Source organism: Dicentrarchus labrax, unplaced genomic scaffold, assembly GCF_905237075.1.
Source record: "Dicentrarchus labrax unplaced genomic scaffold, dlabrax2021, whole genome shotgun sequence".
NCBI classification, from domain to species: Eukaryota; Metazoa; Chordata; class Actinopteri; family Moronidae; genus Dicentrarchus; species Dicentrarchus labrax.
The window spans coordinates 17,296,019-17,314,308 of record NW_026136713.1 but is presented as its reverse complement, the minus strand read 5'-3'; the positions used below and the strand labels follow the sequence as shown (position 1 = coordinate 17,314,308).

Here is an 18,290-nt window from a genome sequence, read left to right as displayed (position 1 = left end):
CAAAAGATCTATCTCTGTGGGGATCCTTTCTTTAATGTTTCCAAACACTTAGAATAAAAATCTGAGCCTGTCGGTGGCCATAACAAGCACTTTTAGAGGATGTACTTTGACGGGTGCTTTTGTCCCTGAGGATTTACGTTAGTTTATGGCCATTACAGCTCTTTACGAACATTTTTGCATCTGACTTGGTGAATCATGGGTTTATTTAGACTAAACCAGCATTGGTTATTGTTGGAAAGACTGTGGAAAGACTAACAAAGTCAGTTTTGGTGAGTTCTGTTTTATTTCTTTCTCATTATTTTTGTCTAAGATGCCTGTGCAACATCCAGTGGAATGAATTTTGAATATAAACTTATATCAGAAAAAGGTTTCCAATCATAAGTTTTATGACTGTTACAAAACAATAAGGACATTTCATATGTTGATATTCACACATCAAAAAAACTCAAAACAGTAAAACATGTTCCGTTTATTATACATTGTACTTTCCTCATCAACATTTAACTGAAAAATGAAATAAATTAACATATTACAGTGCACTCATTTTTATAAACATCTAATCCCAGGTCTGACACTGGCTGTTTGAGGGGTCACAACAGATGTTTATCATGACAAACGCTGGTCCAACTAATAACGTTTATTAGGGCTGCATTATGTTTAGGTGTTGCAGTGTCAGGCTCCTAGTGCTCTGCATGCTGGCTCCCTTACATTACTCATTGGCACACCTAAATGGAACAGAGCCATCATTATTGTTATTAGTTACACCTGTGTGGACAGTCTAGTACCTGTTGGTCAACTGGGGACTTTGTGTGTGGAGTCTTAATGTTTTCCCCATGCCTGGTTTGGGTTTTCTTTGGATGCTCTGGTATCCTCCAGTAGTCCAAAGACATGCAGCTTTGCTTAATTAGTGACTCTAAATTGCCCGTAGGTGTGAATGCAATGGTTGTCTGTCTCTGTGTACCTCGCCTCTCACCCAGTGTCAGCTGGGATTGGCTCCAACGTCCCGTGACCCTCAAGTATAATCCGGTATATCTAATGGTGAATGGATGGATGGATAGTCTGGCTCACAGCTGTGAAGTCAGCTGGGTGGCAGCAGTAGATACACTTTCAACTTTTAATTAGTGCCGTTTCCAAACATCCATCACACGACCTCCCGTCTAAACAAAGAAGATGGAAACCAGTTTTCACCACATTTCTTTTTAAAAACCAAACAAAATCAAACAACAATTGAGAATCTGACTTCTGGTTTAAACAAAACCTAGAAGAACAAATTAAATACGAAGACTTTAAGACTTCAAGAATGTGTGACCCCAATGCAAACCAACATTACAAAATTAATTTACACACATTTTTATACATATTTATATCTCACGTTACTCTTCGCTTTACCCACAGAGCTTGCAGCAATTCTTCACAGTCCAGCCAATAACCACATTTTCTTGTGAAATATGCCAATATTTCAAATAAACATATTTTTGTAAACATGGCACCGACACAGAGAAACATACATCTGTACAGTCATCAGGCTGATTTGGAGACTCATGATAGCCCTTGAATCTTTTTCTTTTATCGTAGGGCTGTTACTGTTAAAAAAATCATCAGCGTTACAAAATAAAGGAAACACTGACAGTGCGGGTGTGAATCAGTCAGAAATAATTTAGCTATTACTAGGACACAAACAATGAGAGAGAGAGAGAGAGAGAGAGAGAGAGAGAGAGAGAGAGAGAGAGAGAGAGAGAAAGAGAGAGAGGAAGATTGAAGTAGAATCAGAGCATTTAAGGTACAGTGCATCTTTAAATAAGGGTTTAACCTCAGCCTCCGGCGATAAGGAGTTCACAACAACTTGCCAGCTGAAGTCCAGTCCTGGCAGGAGATCATTCAATGCCATGGAGGAGAGTAGTAAAAGTTTTCTTCTGCATTCCAGCTTGTTTCTGCAGGGCAATAACGTTTTGCAGACTGGGAGCATTTTAAAAAGGTCTGTTGTGTTTCTGTTCTCCGTGTCGTTCCTCACTTGCAGGTCCATGACAAAGTTGTCTAGTGATGAGGGCCCCAGTCACTTTGTTATTATACAGAAGTCAGTATGAGAGCAGAGAGGAGGTCAGGCAAGAGGGCACAAAAAGTTGTAATAACCATAGTGGGAGTGAACAACGAGGGCAGTTTCTTATTTACACAATGCCATGGGTTTATCTGGTGTGCTTTAATGTTTGTTGAGAACATCCAGTGATTTTGACTAAAATAAAACAGCTTCATTCTGAGACATACAAAGAGAAATGTAGCATTTTTGTTGTTCATGCTTCCTTTGAACTTTACATTAGGAACCAGAACTTTAAAAAAAGTTTGTCCCGTTCCACAGAGTTTGTATTGAATCCTAGGGGAAAGAAGTGATGGGAGTGTGTGATTGCACTGGTCAGTGGCGGCAAAGCAGGAGCAGAACAAGCGTCACAGGAAGCGTCGGCACCAGGTAGCTCCTCCACAGTGGAGCCGCAGGTGAGGAGACGCCTCCGACCCCAGCTGTGGCCAAGCGAGGGGTCAGCAGCTGCTCCTGGAAGGTGAAGTCGTCCATTGCCAGGTTATCAGCCAGGTCTGAGAGGGAGACAGGCGGAGACGGCGGGAGATAGCAAAAGGAGGTAAAGAATGAAAAATATGGGAGAGGCAGGAAGAAGGATGGAGGCAATTAGAACAAACACTGTCACAAAAGCTGAAAAACATGTGTGGTATGTCTGTCCTCGTTCTGTATGATGTCTTACACAGCTGTAAAAACAATGTTACGTTGGGAGAACGAGAAAGGCAAGTTCCACATATAACCAGATGTCGCATGTTATTGTTGTAGACACATGCTGAATGACACAGACACATATTTTACTGAGAGTGAGTGTTGAAATGTGGAGTTAAGTGGTGAGATGCTGAAAGCAAAAAAAACAAAAAATAAAAACCACAGAGGGCTGTATGAGGTTATGTCTCCAAATCTGAAACACAACCATTTGGACAGATGTGTGTCTTCTCTTGGTAGAATATATACTTCATTGTTTGAAAAAGGAAACTTGTTTTATTAAATTAGTCCCAAAATAGATAAAATTCCACATAATGTACAGTAGTTAGATTTGTACATATTCGCAGCTTGTGACAGGATGTTGCCAGTTTGAATCCCTGAATCCGTTTTTAAATTCAAAGTGGGGAAAGGGACATTTTTTCTTTTGACTTGATGGATCATTCTAGCTATAGTACATGTTAGGCACCAGGGAGGGAGGGAGGGAGGGATTTATAGTCTTGAGTAGGGATACTCCAGGGACAAATATGACCAGGATCATGAGTCCAAAATAGCAGCGACAGGCACTGTGATTCCAAATGTGACAAGCTAGGTTATATATTTTCTTTTTATTATTTTTGCTCTGATGAAAACCTTGTGAGGGTTTTAAATGTTTCGCATTTTAAAGAAATAGTGCTGGAGGAGAATACTGACTGGCTCCATAGTGAGCTTACAGACATGAAAGTGTAAATCTTCTCATCTAACTCTTAGCAAAAAAGCAAATAAGTGTATTTTTCCAAAACAGTGAAGCATTAACAAACCTTTCTAAATAAAGGTCTTTGCAGTAATTCACATTTTTTTCCTTTATTCTTGTTTTTTCTATTTTTTTCTCTTTAAGAGAACCTTAAAGTTTCTGCTTGTAAAACTGGTTGAGCATTTAGCTACTGCATTTCTTTTTTATATGTATATTTTATTATAGTATTTGGAAAACAACCCAGCTTTTTGTTCTTTATACCAAACAGCAAACTAAATTTGTTGTACTGTTCTATGTAGAAAATAAAACTAAAGCTCTACCTATAATATATAAATTAGATCTGATTAAATGGTTCAACGTCTGAGTCTATACTCTGTTGATTTAATATAACCCTTACAAATGTCCTTTATACATAAAACAAAAACTTGATGTTTACAGAGAAGTTGGCTTAATACCGACTCCAAAGTCCTGCTGCAGTACTGTCAGGAGACATTGAATTCAATGCCTCATACATGCAGCTATTATTTATTGTTGTGGATAACACTTTTGTTTCCACTGTGTCATTAATCATACGTGGTGTTGAATGTCTCCGGTGAGGTTCTCTGGGACTTTGAGAAAATAGTTAAATTACTTCAGGGACAGTGTGGAGAAAATTACACCGGTGTGGGCTCCTCACCACCGGTGATACTGTCCACAGCGAGCAGCCTATCATCCTTAACTTTCACCTCTGCCACCACAACTACAGTAAAGATGCCCTCAAGCAAGGCACTTAACTCATTTGCTCCAATGACGCTGTTCATTTAACAGTAGACTGTGGTTTTGACTGGGAAACTCCCAGGCGTCCTCAGTGTTTTTCACAATGTGGCAGAGGGTTTGCTGAATAAGAGCACAGAAAGCATTGGTTAGATAAATAAAAGTTTAGTTTTCCATGTGAATCCTACATTACTCCTCAGTCACTGACTGTTTTCCTCCCTTCTCCTCCATCTGTTCTGTTCGCTGCAGTGACTTTATGGTCACCTGCTGCTCTGCTCTCACTTACTGCTGTCTTACTTCTCTGCATCCACAGCTGTTCTCCTACTGACGCTGAGCAGAGCTCTTCCTCCCTGTGTGAGTGTACGTGTGTGTGTGTGTGTGTGTGTGTGTGTGTGTGTGTGTGTGTGTGTGACATATTCGGTGCTGCTTTGTCTGGCAGAAAGCTGTGAGGGAGACTGAAATAAGAAGGCTGAGTTATGAGAGAGGGCAGGAGGATATCAGTAATAAAGCAGCTCTATGGTTAGGAACGCCAACTATGAGCTGAGCTGTCCCCTGTCAAGCCAGATGCAGAGCACCTCTCCAGACACAAACACACACATACACACACACACACATTGGTGCATTTCTGACATACCTCTCCCACATACAGTCTTGGTGGCCGTGTACATATACACTCACTTTCTCTCTCACACACACACACATCACACACACACACACACACACACACACACACACACACACACACGCACACTGTCGCATATGAGCTCCTAAAATAACAGATAGCTCCAAACTGAATTAGCTGTCTCATCTGATCTGTGTACTGTTCTCCCTAGTGGGAGTGATCCAGTGGGAGGAAGTGGATGATCTGAACCACTGTGTGATCAGAGGGAGCAGTCAGGAGTCCGACTAAAGCTTTAGCTCGCTCTCCCTGAGTAGAAACACAGAGAACGGGGCCCTTCCTTTCAAGTCCCTAGTGCCCACAGGGCTCTATGCTGCCAGGCACCATCTTAAACAGAAGAAGGAGGCAAATAAATAAACCTCCAAAGCTCCAAACGGCATCTCCTATGAATTTCTTTGCAGTTACGACATCTTTTGAACAGAGGCCAGGGGACAATTAACTTTTTTTCTCCTCCTGTGTCCTCTGACATGGCAGTGGGCAGACATTATTTGGGGCTCTGAAAGAACGATTTGTCACTGTCGACAGCAGCGCACTGTACTGCCGAGCCAATTAAGCTCAAGGTGCAATTCGATACAGCTTTTATATACACTGTGGATGAGAGGGAGGGCGGGGGGCATGCGCGTCTGCATTTGTGTGTTTGTGTGCGGATGATTGAGTGGGGTGTGTGTGCGCTCGTCCCTGTGTGTGTTTGTGAAAAAGCGGGAGACTAAGTGGGAGAGCATTGTGTTGGTGTGCTTTACAGCGGCAATAATGTGAGTGAAAAAAAAGTCTCAGGCTGTGAAAAAAATCCCTGAATACGGGGGGGAGAAGGGGTCTTTCTTGCAAGTTTAAACACTTGGACATGAGCAGCACCACAGAGGGGCCTTGTTCTGCAGGCTTTAAAAACAACCCAACAGGGACTGAACACTATGCAAACTTAGATCCCCTACACTCCTACACAGGGCTGGGACTAATAATATCCTGGTATCATTAGTGATGAACACCTGTGCCTGTGTTGCAAAGTATAGACAGAGTGAGAGTGAAGGAAGAAAACACAGACAGAAGTCATCCAGATTTCAGCGTCTTTTTCTTTTTCTCTTTTCCTTTTGGGGCCTTTGAGGGAGAAGCCAGGACAGTGGACAGGCAGGCAGGGACAATTAGACAAATAGATGGATGACTCCCGGCTAAAAATAGAGCCACAATCCCAGCTGTGATTAATGTGACCAACGTGGGCCCTTGTGGCTTTCAGTAAAGCCGAGCCCTCCTCCTGCTCTTCCATTCAAACCTTCCATTTTGAGACTATCACTCCTCAAAGGACACCACCTTGCTAGCGTTCCCCTGCTAGCTTTATTGTGGCCTCTTGAGCTCGAGTTACGACTCAGGGGAGAGGTCAACAGTCCACCCATTGATTAGTTGCGCTAAGGGTCCGGACTAAGAATGAGCAGGTAGGTTCAGTCACATGCAAGTCAACAGCCGGGGACGCCTTAACAGGCCTTAACTTTATGTTTTCTTAAGCGACCATTCCTCAGGAGAACAGACAAATAAATCCAGACTGTGGTTTTAAGGGGCAGCGGATGTTTGTTTGAATCCCCCTAACAGGTCAAACAGTGACTGGAGTGCGTGCATGCATGTATATGTGGGTGTGTGTATATATGGTGTTTCTGTCTGTCTGTGCAGAGGAAGACGGGGAAAAGAGGGAGGGGGAGAGAGTCTGGAGTTGTGTTTCCAGCAGTCCTCGATGCCTGAGGCTCGTCGTTTAGAGTTTGCAGTTGTCACAACAAGCAAACTATGTAGAAAAATTGCAACAGTGAGTGGAAAGCCACATTTTCCAGCACACCGCAACTACAGGTGATGATTACATGATACAGAAAATCACACGAAGCGGTTCATTTGTGCTGTCTCGCATTTTCAGTAAACATGTTTTCTTACATGCAGTTGAATTGCTTCTAGGAGTAGGTGCACATCAATGGCCAGTTGACACATTATTATAACCCCTCTGGCGAATGTGTACCTTCATGGTCCAGTACAGTTTATTCAGTACATGTGTGCTATGCACAAAAGGCCTTTTTTTGGTCAGATAAGTATGTGGAATGTTAAGTCTCCAAACACAGGTGCTTCTTATGAAACGGGAGAGATGGTTTAGATTGCTGCTACATTGGCAGACGGTGTGTGCACATAACACACCTAAGCTGGTCAAATTTGATCTAGGTTTAAGATTCAACAGCTTAAAAGATATTGTGGTTTCCAAGGTAAAGCAAATATTTTATCTCTCATCGCATCTCTGCAGAGCAAACTATTCACTTAAATATTGCACTCAGCAAATTTAGAAATTGAGGGGCTGGTGTGCGTGTGTGTGTGTGTGTGTGTGTGTAGTCTTTTGCTGCCCTTACAGCTGCAGAGAAGACAGTGACTCTGTAAAAACATGATAGGAACTGCTGGATTGATTGGGTCTTATCTTGCAGTGGGTAACAGATATGGAGTTGAACTGTGATTATTGGCTTGTTGGTCACATTCTGTAACTTCTGTGATTTGGCCAGGACTGCTTTTGCCGGGACATTGCTGATTGGGAGCTGGAAAGAAACTGAGGGAGCGGTGCAGGATGCTTCTGTCCATGGGCTGGCGGGAATGTGACCGTCTGCCTCCACACCCACAGGCCGACCACAGGGGCGCTCGGAGAGGCTGGGAATGTCGGGCCAAGACAAACGGGACGCCCAGAGGAGGCCCTGCCCCAGGCCTTTGCAACAGCACCGCTCTCTGAGCTGCTCTGGCCTCCCAACCTCCTCAACACTCACTGTTATTCTAGGCTGAGGGATCCTCCCACACATAGGGCAAGAGAGTAAGACAGGGAGACGTGATGCCAACAAGGACTCAGGACGCAGACAGTTCTGAGGAGTTCTGAAAAGTTTTAAAGGAGGGTGAAATTAGAAGTGATTATTGTGGTTAGGAGGCTAAAGGAAGTTTGACAAAACAAGGAAACAGAAAGGAAACAAATGTGGTGAGTCTAAATCTAAAAAAACTCAAACTCCAAACTGTACTACTGCATGTGTGGGTTTGCGCTGATAAGAAAGTAAGGCCTTTTAACCCAGCTGTCAAAAGGGGGAAACCAACCCTCCCAGACACTTTCTAAATTGTGTCTTTGTGGGACAAACGCAAGTCAACACCTATTAATTAACATGGTCAGTGAAGGGAGGTGGTGTCAGTGAGGGGATGACCAGCATGTTGCACCCATTGGCCTCTCCGTACGCCGTCCAAATTAGATTTACTCCGATGTATTTATAGTCTCCAATTCCAGTAACAGCTAATATAATCGTAGAACGGAGAAAGAGAAGGAGCTTGAAGAGAAATAAAAGCTTGAAACAGAGACATAAATTTGAACAGAATTCCTCGTAGCGCCGGCTCTGCGAGCGTGGAAAGTGTGTGCGCGAGTGAGAGAGCTAAAAACCATAACAAATCAAACATACAAAGAGTTGATTCTGTGCTGAGGGCAAGGGGCTCGTTCAGGGTGGGGAGCTCTGCTGCGTACAGAGAAGGCCTGTAACCCCCGGCAGCTCTGAGGTCGGTGCTGACGGAGGGTCAGAGGTTGACAGGGAGCGCCGGTTAGGGGTGTTTCAGGAGAGATGGAACAATGGTGGTTCTTATCAGTGAGGGAAAGAGAGATAGAGACTAACAGAGAGAAAGAGAGAGAGAGGCAGGAGTGGTTGTGCATGGAGCCGAGCTGGTGACCGGTAGGTCAGCGTTTCGAGTTTGTCCAGGGGGACGTCCTGGTCAGGGAGCCTCTAAGGAACACATTCTTTGGATACTATCTTTATCTTTTAATAATGAGGGAAGCTGACATCCCACACAGATCTGTTTACATTCTACTCCTGAGTCCAGCAGTCAGTCCGAGAAGGAAATCTAGCAGGCAGATTGAGATGTGTGTTTGTTGTGCAAATGTCCCTGCCAACAAACATGCAGAATTCTTCCTACATTCCTGTCAAGGCAGACCAAAAACATAGCCAAGAGTGACAATTTGGCTGGTTTGACTGTACACAGAGAGCTCCCGTTGAGCAGATTCACTATCTATCCGAGCCCTTTTTAGTGGTTAGCCTGTGGTTTCCTCCAGCAGCTCACAGTCTATCGACAGCAGGACTCCTGCAATGTTCACTGCACTGTTGAGTTACTTTCAAGAATGGGCTGGAAAAAACAGAGTGGTAGCAGGCAGGGAGAATCAGATGGATAGAGGGAGAAGTTAGGAGACGCAGGTGAAAGTAGAGGGTTAACATATAAAATGCAAACCACCCAAACCTTCAACCGGGCTTTCAAGACATTCCCACAAAATGGCTGCTGTGTGTCACTGGGGCGGTGAGCACTGAGCAGCGGGCCTCGAGAATGGTCCCGCTGTGTGCAGAGTGTTTGTGGACTGTGGCTGAGCTGATGGACATGACCCAGGAACGGGCCTGGAATCAATTTAGTGCGTCCAAAAAGTGCCTGTGAATGTAAATAAAGCTCTTGAGCAAACAAACGCTTTTCCTAGAGGCACACACAAACACAGAAAAATGCATAGGCCTACAAAATGAATCAAACGCTGGTGGGCCCCCCTCATGTAGATGATGAGAACCCAGTCGGCTCTGTGCGCTTGTATCCACAGAAATTAAAACCAGGGCTCTTCTTCCTGCCTTCTGGCTAATCTTAAGGGTTTTATCCCTGGATTGATTTGAGAAAGCTCCATGGCGGAAGACCAACAAGGGTCCAATAAGAGGGTAACTTCATCCCCGTGTTCCTCTCCTCCCTTTTTTCCCCTCTCCTTTCCCATCTTCCCCTCCACTGCCACCACACTCAGCCCCATAACTGGGGACACACAGGGCCTTTTGGCTGGCTCCGGTAAGAACGAGAGCGAAAGACTGCAGCTCCTACTGGCCAAGCCTGTTTACACAGATGGTGGCAAGCTTCATTATTTTTGTGAGGGGCGGGTAGGAGGTGGGGAAGGAGGAGGATTGGCTGAATTTACAGAGGTTGTTTATAAGCTCAAGGCGGGACGCGGTAGAGAACATTGGGTCAGAACACTTCCAGTGTGTAAGTCTCTCCAACAACACCACCCTTAAACCTTTCAGCACCTCCTCTAACCCACGGTTTTTAGGTTTTCATCAATTTAAAGACTTCTCCAGAATTATTTTATATCCATTTTTGGATAACCGTAATTTCTTTAAGTTCATCATTAATCATCTAAAAAATAAACAGATTTCAGTTGGCTTAAGAATGAGCTTTTTGTCAGCCAAGGATGAGAGCTGTAAGCATTTCTTCCAAATCTTTTTGGAATGAAATTTTGATTTGCAGTGTTGTAGATCGCCTTAAACTGAGCAAAAACATCTGTTCTTTGATTTCTCTAGAAAAAAATAAATCATAATTATGCAGTTTCATAGCAACACTAGTTACAGAAACATAATTTGGTAAAAAATCTGTGTTATCAAATCCAAAGCATTTCAGTGTTGGAGGTATTTAAAAGAGTTGTGATTGATAATTTATGTTTCTGGTTGGTGATTTCAGATTGGCATATAATAACACGAGTCTAAAACTACACTAGCATCTCTGTACTTACACAAAGTTTGAGCTAAATGCTAATGTCAGCATGCTACATTCTCACATATACAATACTAACAAATTATGTTGACCATGTTTACTATCTTAGTTCAGCATGTTTGCAAGCATTGCCTAATGATGAAGGGACTGTATGAAAGGTTCAAGGGTAAATAGACTGCATTTATGTGGCGCCTTCCTAGTCCACCGACCACTCACATCGGTTTACAACACATGCCAACATCTACCCTTTCACACAAACACTCTGATGGCAGGGGCTGCCATACAAGGTGCCAACCTGCTTATCAGTAGCGATACAACGCTTCCAATCTTAAGCGCTCCATCATGATTCTTTGTTCACACGCCAATGGCACAGGATGGCACAGGAGCATTTTGTGGTTCAGTATCTTCAGATTGAACCACCAACCTTTTGATTAGTGGACGATTAGCTCTCCCTTCTGAGCCACAGTCGGCCCTTGAGGTATCACCATAGTCAGTTCAAGTCATCATCTGGGGATCATGAATGTCGATATCTGCTGAGATATTTTAGTCTGGACCAAAGTGGTGGACAGATAAACCCCTCCTTTTCAAGGCGGTCCAGGCGTGAATGAAAGCATAGAAACACAAAAAAATGTCTGAAACATTTTAAGTCAAGTCTTGAGTCCACGTCATGTGACTCAGCTCTACACCTCTGACAGAAACTTAGTCGATCTGTCAGCATTTTAGAGGAAAAATGAACTCAACACTCTCACCTGTTCCCTTTTACTTTATATATCTTGGTGGATGAATGAGGCAGGCATCAAATAGCAAAACTCTGATTAAGTCTGCATGTTTTTGTATCATCTGGCTCTGCTGGCTGATGAAAAACCATAGAGGACTCAGGCCATGTGGGTACCCAGATTCCTCCTCCACCCAAACACCTGCACTCCTCCTCGCACATCTGCATCGTCCGAGGCGGTTTCCTTCTGTCTCACGCTAACCTGTGGCACGCGGGCCCTCTACCACATGTGGATGACTCTTTGACAGGAAGCGCATTCATGAGAGCGGTACCTCAGATATTCAGCTTTATGAAAGTATATGGAGCTTAAAGGAGAAGGAAACAGTTTACATGGTGGATGCACCCAGAGCTGCCAGAGCTCACGTCAACAGTGTCTGGACTACGGCTTTTTTGATGAAGACATGTGGCAAACACTACTGTGAGGGACCGGAGCCGTGCGACTCACCTATCAGGTGCTGTGGGTCAGGGGTCGCAGCTGCAGTTAATTAACATACCAGGCTCTCGTATTGGCAGCGCGCACGGCTGTCAATTCGACCCACATAAAGAGTAAAGAATGTTTAAGTTTCCCAGTGTATCAACCCTTAGAGTTATCAAAGGTGTTTTTGTCTCTTTCTGTTCTTTCCCCGCATTCTTTCATCACCTTCTTCTTTCTTTTTCTTGCTCCTTTGTTCCAGCCACAAAATTTGTAGCAGACCTGAAAGGTGAGCCCAGCCTCTCATCGTAAGCCGCATGTTTCACATTACAGGAATATTTCCACTTTGTATTTTGCTAACCCCCGGCGCTGATAAAATGCTCAAGAGCTTCCAAAAGAACAGCTTTCCTTCAGGGTGCTTACAGTGACCGAACGTCTGAGTGCAGGAACATAACAAGAGGCCTATTCACGCGGCTCCTGCTGAGCATGGTGAGGTACAGCACACAGCAAAGGCCCGTCCAGCTCAGCAAGAAAACACACAAGGAATGGCTCTGGGCTGCTGGGCCGTGGCAGAGCCCTCCGACTGTTGGCTTTCAGACTATTGAATGTTTCCAAACTGCATCAAAAACCCATTTTAACAAGTTATTTAGTCTAGCAGTTAGCGTTAGACTCTTAAATAGACATCTTTATAAGTGGGTTAAAATTGAGTGGTCAACTTGTGTTATAAAAAAAGACAGTTCCGTGGATTATTTCCACATTTTCTCAGTGAGTCATTTTGTTTCAAGCACTAATTTGAGTCAAGAACATTACCTTGAGACTAGTGAGAATGATTTTCCTGTGGTTCCACTTATTTTTTTTTACAAAACTCCAAGATCTGAAACTCAGCTGGAAACAAACGATTTACCTCACTGGCAGGCTTCACTTTTACACAGATAGAAACATTTTCATTCAGTCAGTTACTCAGCAGTTACTCTGTCTGAGCTTTTGTGAAGCTGTATTCTGAAAACATTGCAGTACATATTTGAAGTGACAGTGGGAGAAAAAAATGAAGTGAGGATGAGGGAATGAAGGGAGGCTTAGAGCAGAGTTTATGGAGATGGTGGCAGGTTCTTTGTTTCCCACAGAGGCTGTACAGACAGAGACCAGGTGTGCATGAAAGCATAGACACACAGGTGAGCCCTCATCATGAGGGAAAGACAGTAATATGGTATTACAGATTACAGGATTGAAAAAACTACACACACAGACAAACCTACACATTACTGTAAGTGTATTCACCTACACATTTTGGGATTATACACAATTATATAAAACAATTATCCTTTGTGCTTATGATTTTCTCTGTCTGAATGCAACTCGTATTTCTGGTATGTAATTTAAACTACATAATCTATAGTTTTTATTGTGTTCTAAAGACCTACATTCACACATCCAGAGGCAAAGTTTAAAACAATAAAAGGGAGACGATTGTGATGTGATTTCTGAAAGAATAAATAACACGAGTAACACGTGTTCACACCAAACATGAAGCTAATTTTGCAGCAATTGATGCAAAATTTGCGTGACACTGCTTCACGAAAGCCTATCAGTGTTGAGATTCTCCTGATGTCACTGACGTTGAATCAGAAAAGGGTGAGAAATGATCCCATCTGTGGGAACCCAGAGCTCTATGATACTACTTGATATTTATATAAAGACCAGACAAAAAAGTGTCTTGTCTTGTTACTTGATTGCAGCTGTCAGTTGTACTTTTCTGTTAACTACGTTAGCATAGCATTGCCCTGATCGATCCAAACTCCATTCAGAAAACAACCATTTCAAGTTGTTTGCTTGTATGAATTTAGATTTTTTACAAATGGGCATCATGATGTAAAATATTTCAGCATCCTTATGATACATTTATTGCAATTGCATAATAGAAAAATCTGTTTATTTTGGGTTTATACCGCTGTAGTAAGCCAGATTAAAAGTCAATATTTGCAGGTTTTGTTTAAACAAATGAGCGTGTGGTCAAACTTATGCAAGGTCAAAATTTGCTTCACAGTTGGTGTAAACACAGCATTAGTCTTAGCAGCATAAAGGTGATACCAGTAGCTTTTGGTGGCTAGTGTTAGCTTTAGGTAGATATTGCTGGGTAAATAACATTGCTGAGTCAGTTAGCTGACTTTATGATTCTTCCCTACTTGTGTTACTGTCACCCTACATTTTACCATATAACATTATGTCATAACTGACACTTGTAGTCACAGCCTATGATCAGAAAAAGTAACATAGGCTTGCTTTAAGAACACATTACAGTACATATAAGTGACTGAAGACTAATCATTGAATCATCTGACCATCCTCAGTGTCTTAATCTCTAAAGATCTCCCACCACTCAAAATAAAACAGTTGCAGCCTCAAATGACTTGGAAATTAAAGCTGTTCATGTAAAAGAAAACAATAGATAAAATAGTATAATTAAGTGTGGCGTGTGAGCTGTAACCAACCCAGTGCCTGGCTGTATGTCTGGCTTTGGAGGGGTAGGGTTGGTGTGGTGGTGGTGGTGGTGTGTGTGTGTGTGTGGGGGGTCCTTGTCCTGGAATAGCTCCCCTGGCCTGGAATGCTCTGGGGAATGTGCGACGTAGGGTTTGAATGGTCGGGAGGGGAAGTGTGTGTAGCATTAGTGATCAGAAGGTTATGGAATCTTTGTCGAGAATGAGCGAGGACAGCTCAATCATTAAGTACGTTTGGGAACATCCTCTACGTGTTCAGCAGGCTGACAGCCATGCTGTGCGGGGGTCTCAGACCTCCCTCTCTCCTGTCTGCACCTTGTTGTTGTGGCTTCTGTCACCTTTCCCCGGCTATGTGCTATACTGTCTCTCTCTCCGCTCCAGGCTTTGTGAAACCAGATCTGCCTCGTCCATCTCAGAGCAGCAGAGCACAGACAGGCAGCCCATTAGGACTCATGCTCTGTAGGTTGACCTTTGAACCCCAGTCCCCTGTTTGACCAAAATGGGCTGAGTGGCCCTGCAAGGTCAGCATTTTGCTGGGTCATCACAGGCTATCAGCAGCTATCTGTGTATTTGCCAATGAGAAGGGCCTCTCCAAGGTCTGCAAACATTACTGGCTTATGTACAAACAGGCGCAAACAAGCGTTTATGTGCCTGCAGACTCACTCACACACACTCACGAGGAGCACACACACTAAATACACATCTAATCTGCTCTTTTATAGGACAGATAAGGGAAAATTAAGGGGATATTGAGGCTGAGATGGAGGTCAGGCTATAAAGGGTGCTTTAATTTCCCGCTGTGTCAACTTCAGCAGCTTGTGAGCCAGAGGAGACAGTATAATGACTCTGTGTATCGAAGCAGAACTGTAGAGTCAGGCCAACGGGAGCGTGCAAGAGAGGGCATCAGACTCTCACGGCCCAGCCTGCTGGAAGTGATGGCCCTGCAGGATTCCTGTGTTAACCCCTGGTTCCTGCTCTCGCTCCCTGCCCGACGAACCCAAATCTCTGCCACAACATCCCCGACAGGAGGACTACTCCCACTGCCGTGTTTGCTCAGCTGCACTGGCTTTGTGTCGGTATATCGAACCCCCTTGTTCTTGCTCTCTGGCTGTTTTCTCCCTCTTTTTCTGTTTGGTTTCTTTTCTTCTAACAGTTTGTAGCTTCATTTGTTCTTTGTTTGGCTTTCGGAGAGCACGTCTGACGTTTCCAAGGGATTGACGGCGGGGAGGTCAAGAGGTCGAGGTGAGGCGGCTACCTGAGGAAGTCTCATGTCTCCTGCTGCATAGTGTCACAATGGTGTCAACATGTACAGTAGTCATGTAAACACCTCTCTGCTGTGCCCACAGCCCCTGTGTTTGGACTGTGATTGCTCTGACTCACTGCAGAAGCAGCCAAGCCTATTCATGTACTTACCAGTTTTAAAGTAAATAGCTCCAATTTGGGCAGCAGGCTTAAACATAAACAACTTAATAGCATGTGCCCAAAATGTTTTCACAGCCCACCTCATGAATGCAATTTTAGGTCATTTTTTAGTTATGAGTGTGGATGCAGCACCTCATTCTAAACCACACAAGTTGCAGTTAAATTTAATTTTGAGATCCAGTTTGAGCAAACGTGTCTAACCTGCAAAGATGCGTAATCGTTTGCGTCTCGGTGGCGGCCCCAGCCCTGACACTCCAGCGCACTCATCTTCATCGTCACAGTCACCACTCTCGAACCCCTCTTCCCCCTCGTCGCTCCACCCGTCCACTCCACTTCCACGCGACCGGGCTCTCCAGCGCTTCTCAGATACTGTCACCATGCGCAGCAACTGTGGGACAAACAGGAGGAGGTCAAAGGTAATGAGGTTATACTGCTCTTCATGAATGTGCCTGTGTATTAATGGTTTAACAAAGCTGTGAAAATAAATAAGAGGTGTCTCTTCATCTGAGCGTGCACTGTATGATTATAACAGTATGAGGGGAATTCCAGACAAAATCTCGTTGAGATCTAAACGCGCTAGTATTTACCAAACTCTAATTATAATCGCCAGGCAGGGAAACAGTTTTATTATTGATGCCAGTTTTGTTATTTTTGTCCAAACGTGATTCTTTCAAAGGGCTGCGGCTGTCGCTCCATGTAATTTACTGGATGAAAAAGAAACAGTGGGGCAAGCAGACTGGTGCGATTGTGTTGTTACTGGCAAACTTCATTGTCTTGAGTGGTTGTCTCAGGGCAACAGGGATACAATAACACCACATAACACACTCTGTCCAAGTGCACATCAAGGCCTCAAGATCTAAAATAAGAAGAAGGATGACAGACAAAGAAAAATGTTTATTAATTTCTTGTAATATTGAGACTTTTATTTTTATTTTATTGAACCAGTTATATAAGATGGAAACCTCTTTTGCAAAGGTGACCTGGCATAAAGAATGCAGACAAAATTAAAACAGATATAACAACTCTCCAACAGATAATAATATGAAGATGGTTAATCAACATGCAACACAAGCTCTAAAACAAGCAGAGGTAGAAAAAGAGAAGAGAATAATAAGTTGTACTGAAAGATGATATTATTTGCAACAGAATCTTATTCAGTTTGGCTTCTGGGCTTTAAAAACAGTTGTTTTTCAACTCGGATACTTTCCCGTGTGATTTACAGAAGCTCATAATGTGTTGTGCAACACATACCAGAAGTGTTTATTGAGAACTGCGGTAAACTAATCAACTCATAAATAATACAAAAATGTCAAAGAGCTGTAAAACAATTTCATTAAAAATCTCTGAATTCCTCTTGACCAAATGTAAAAAGGAGGGAAAATAGCAAAGTTTAAACCTCCAATTACTAAAATTGAGAGGAAAATGTCAACTTTCAAAAATGTGTTTTTTGTTATTGTGACTTATTTTTAAAGAAATAAATAAGAAAATAAAAATCGTCTTGTATTCCTGGGCGACAAACATGTGAATGAGCTTGCAGACAACCTACACGGCTGCTCTCCGACCATCTTTCAGCCTCCACAACATCGCACATGATTGAGAGCCCTGCCAAGGTAACAGATGTGCTAAATTCCAGCCGCCTGCCCTGCAAGCCTCCTTTCATCTCACCGCTCTGCCTCCTTCTTTGTTTTTTTATTGATTTCCTTCCTATCTGCATACGTCAGCATGCATTTTTTGTTGTTGTTTTTGGTTGTTTTGGCTGTCTGTGGGAGAAAATTGAGTTCATATGGGCCTTGTCTCAGGTCAGCTGCAACGTCTGCCTGGGATCAGACTGTGTTTGTGTGTGTGCGAGACAGAGAGCGGAGGTATAAAAACCCAGAGCTAATCACAGAATTACGTCAGTCAGAAGATAAACAACCCTGTTCTCTCCGTCTGCGTATACAAACCAGTCAATCTGGGTTTTACAAGTGACATAAACTCTAAAGTTTAGAAAGGAAACACACATCACCCTGTTCCTAGCATGGCTGCCCAACAAACCTCCATTCATTTCCTAACATTGAGGCTATACACGCAGGATGACCACAACATTTCTAAAAGCCTGTTCACTTCACCGAGGGATGGACAAACAGTAAGTCACAGACAGGATGGCCGATCCATAGGAATATTTGGACTTCTGTTTGAGGCCATCTAGCAAAGCGCCGCCTGTTGACAGAGCAGAGCCCTCAGGTGTCACATTAAAACATGTCCCAGGAACAAACTCCCAGCAAGATGAATGGCCGTTTAATGTACTGCACTGTTTTGTTAAAGACAGAACTATATTTGCCTGCAAATGTCAGAGTCCTTCATAGGTTTTACTGAGGTCCTGAAATTCCTTCTCATGGTCTGTATCCTGGCAACTCAGTTGGACTTTGGGAGGGGAGGGGCGCCTCACAAACCAATTAAAAGGCAAACAAACACTTGTAAAGCAGGAAGAGAAAGATGTGGTTCAGGGTATTTTAGAACAAAACCTAAAAAAAGGTATGAGGAACGAGGGGAAAAACACTGACAGCAACTGTCGTGCCCCTGTTTAGAGCTCAGTCTGTGTGAACACCGCCATGTGTAACTCACCACCTGCCACCATACACACCAGCTCCCCCCATCACATAAACAGACGTCCTCTGATTCACTGTATACTGATGGTAGAGGAAACAAGACTACAGCCAGAAACGATTCCTTCCCCTCA

General features: G+C 43.4%; 1 protein-coding gene across 1 annotated transcript in view; it reads right to left on the bottom strand.

Moving 5' to 3' along the window:
- Window positions 1–454: 454 nt before the first annotated feature.
- Window positions 455–18,290, bottom strand: part of gpc3 (glypican 3) — a 103,875-nt gene continuing 86,039 nt past the window's right edge. The window contains exons 7-8 of the mRNA XM_051419242.1: window positions 15,773–15,959; window positions 455–2,583 (exon numbers count right to left, since the gene is read on the bottom strand). Coding sequence (XP_051275202.1) covers window positions 2,408–2,583; window positions 15,773–15,959 — 363 coding nt within the window. The 3' untranslated portion in view covers window positions 455–2,407. The remainder of the gene's footprint in view (window positions 2,584–15,772; window positions 15,960–18,290) is intronic.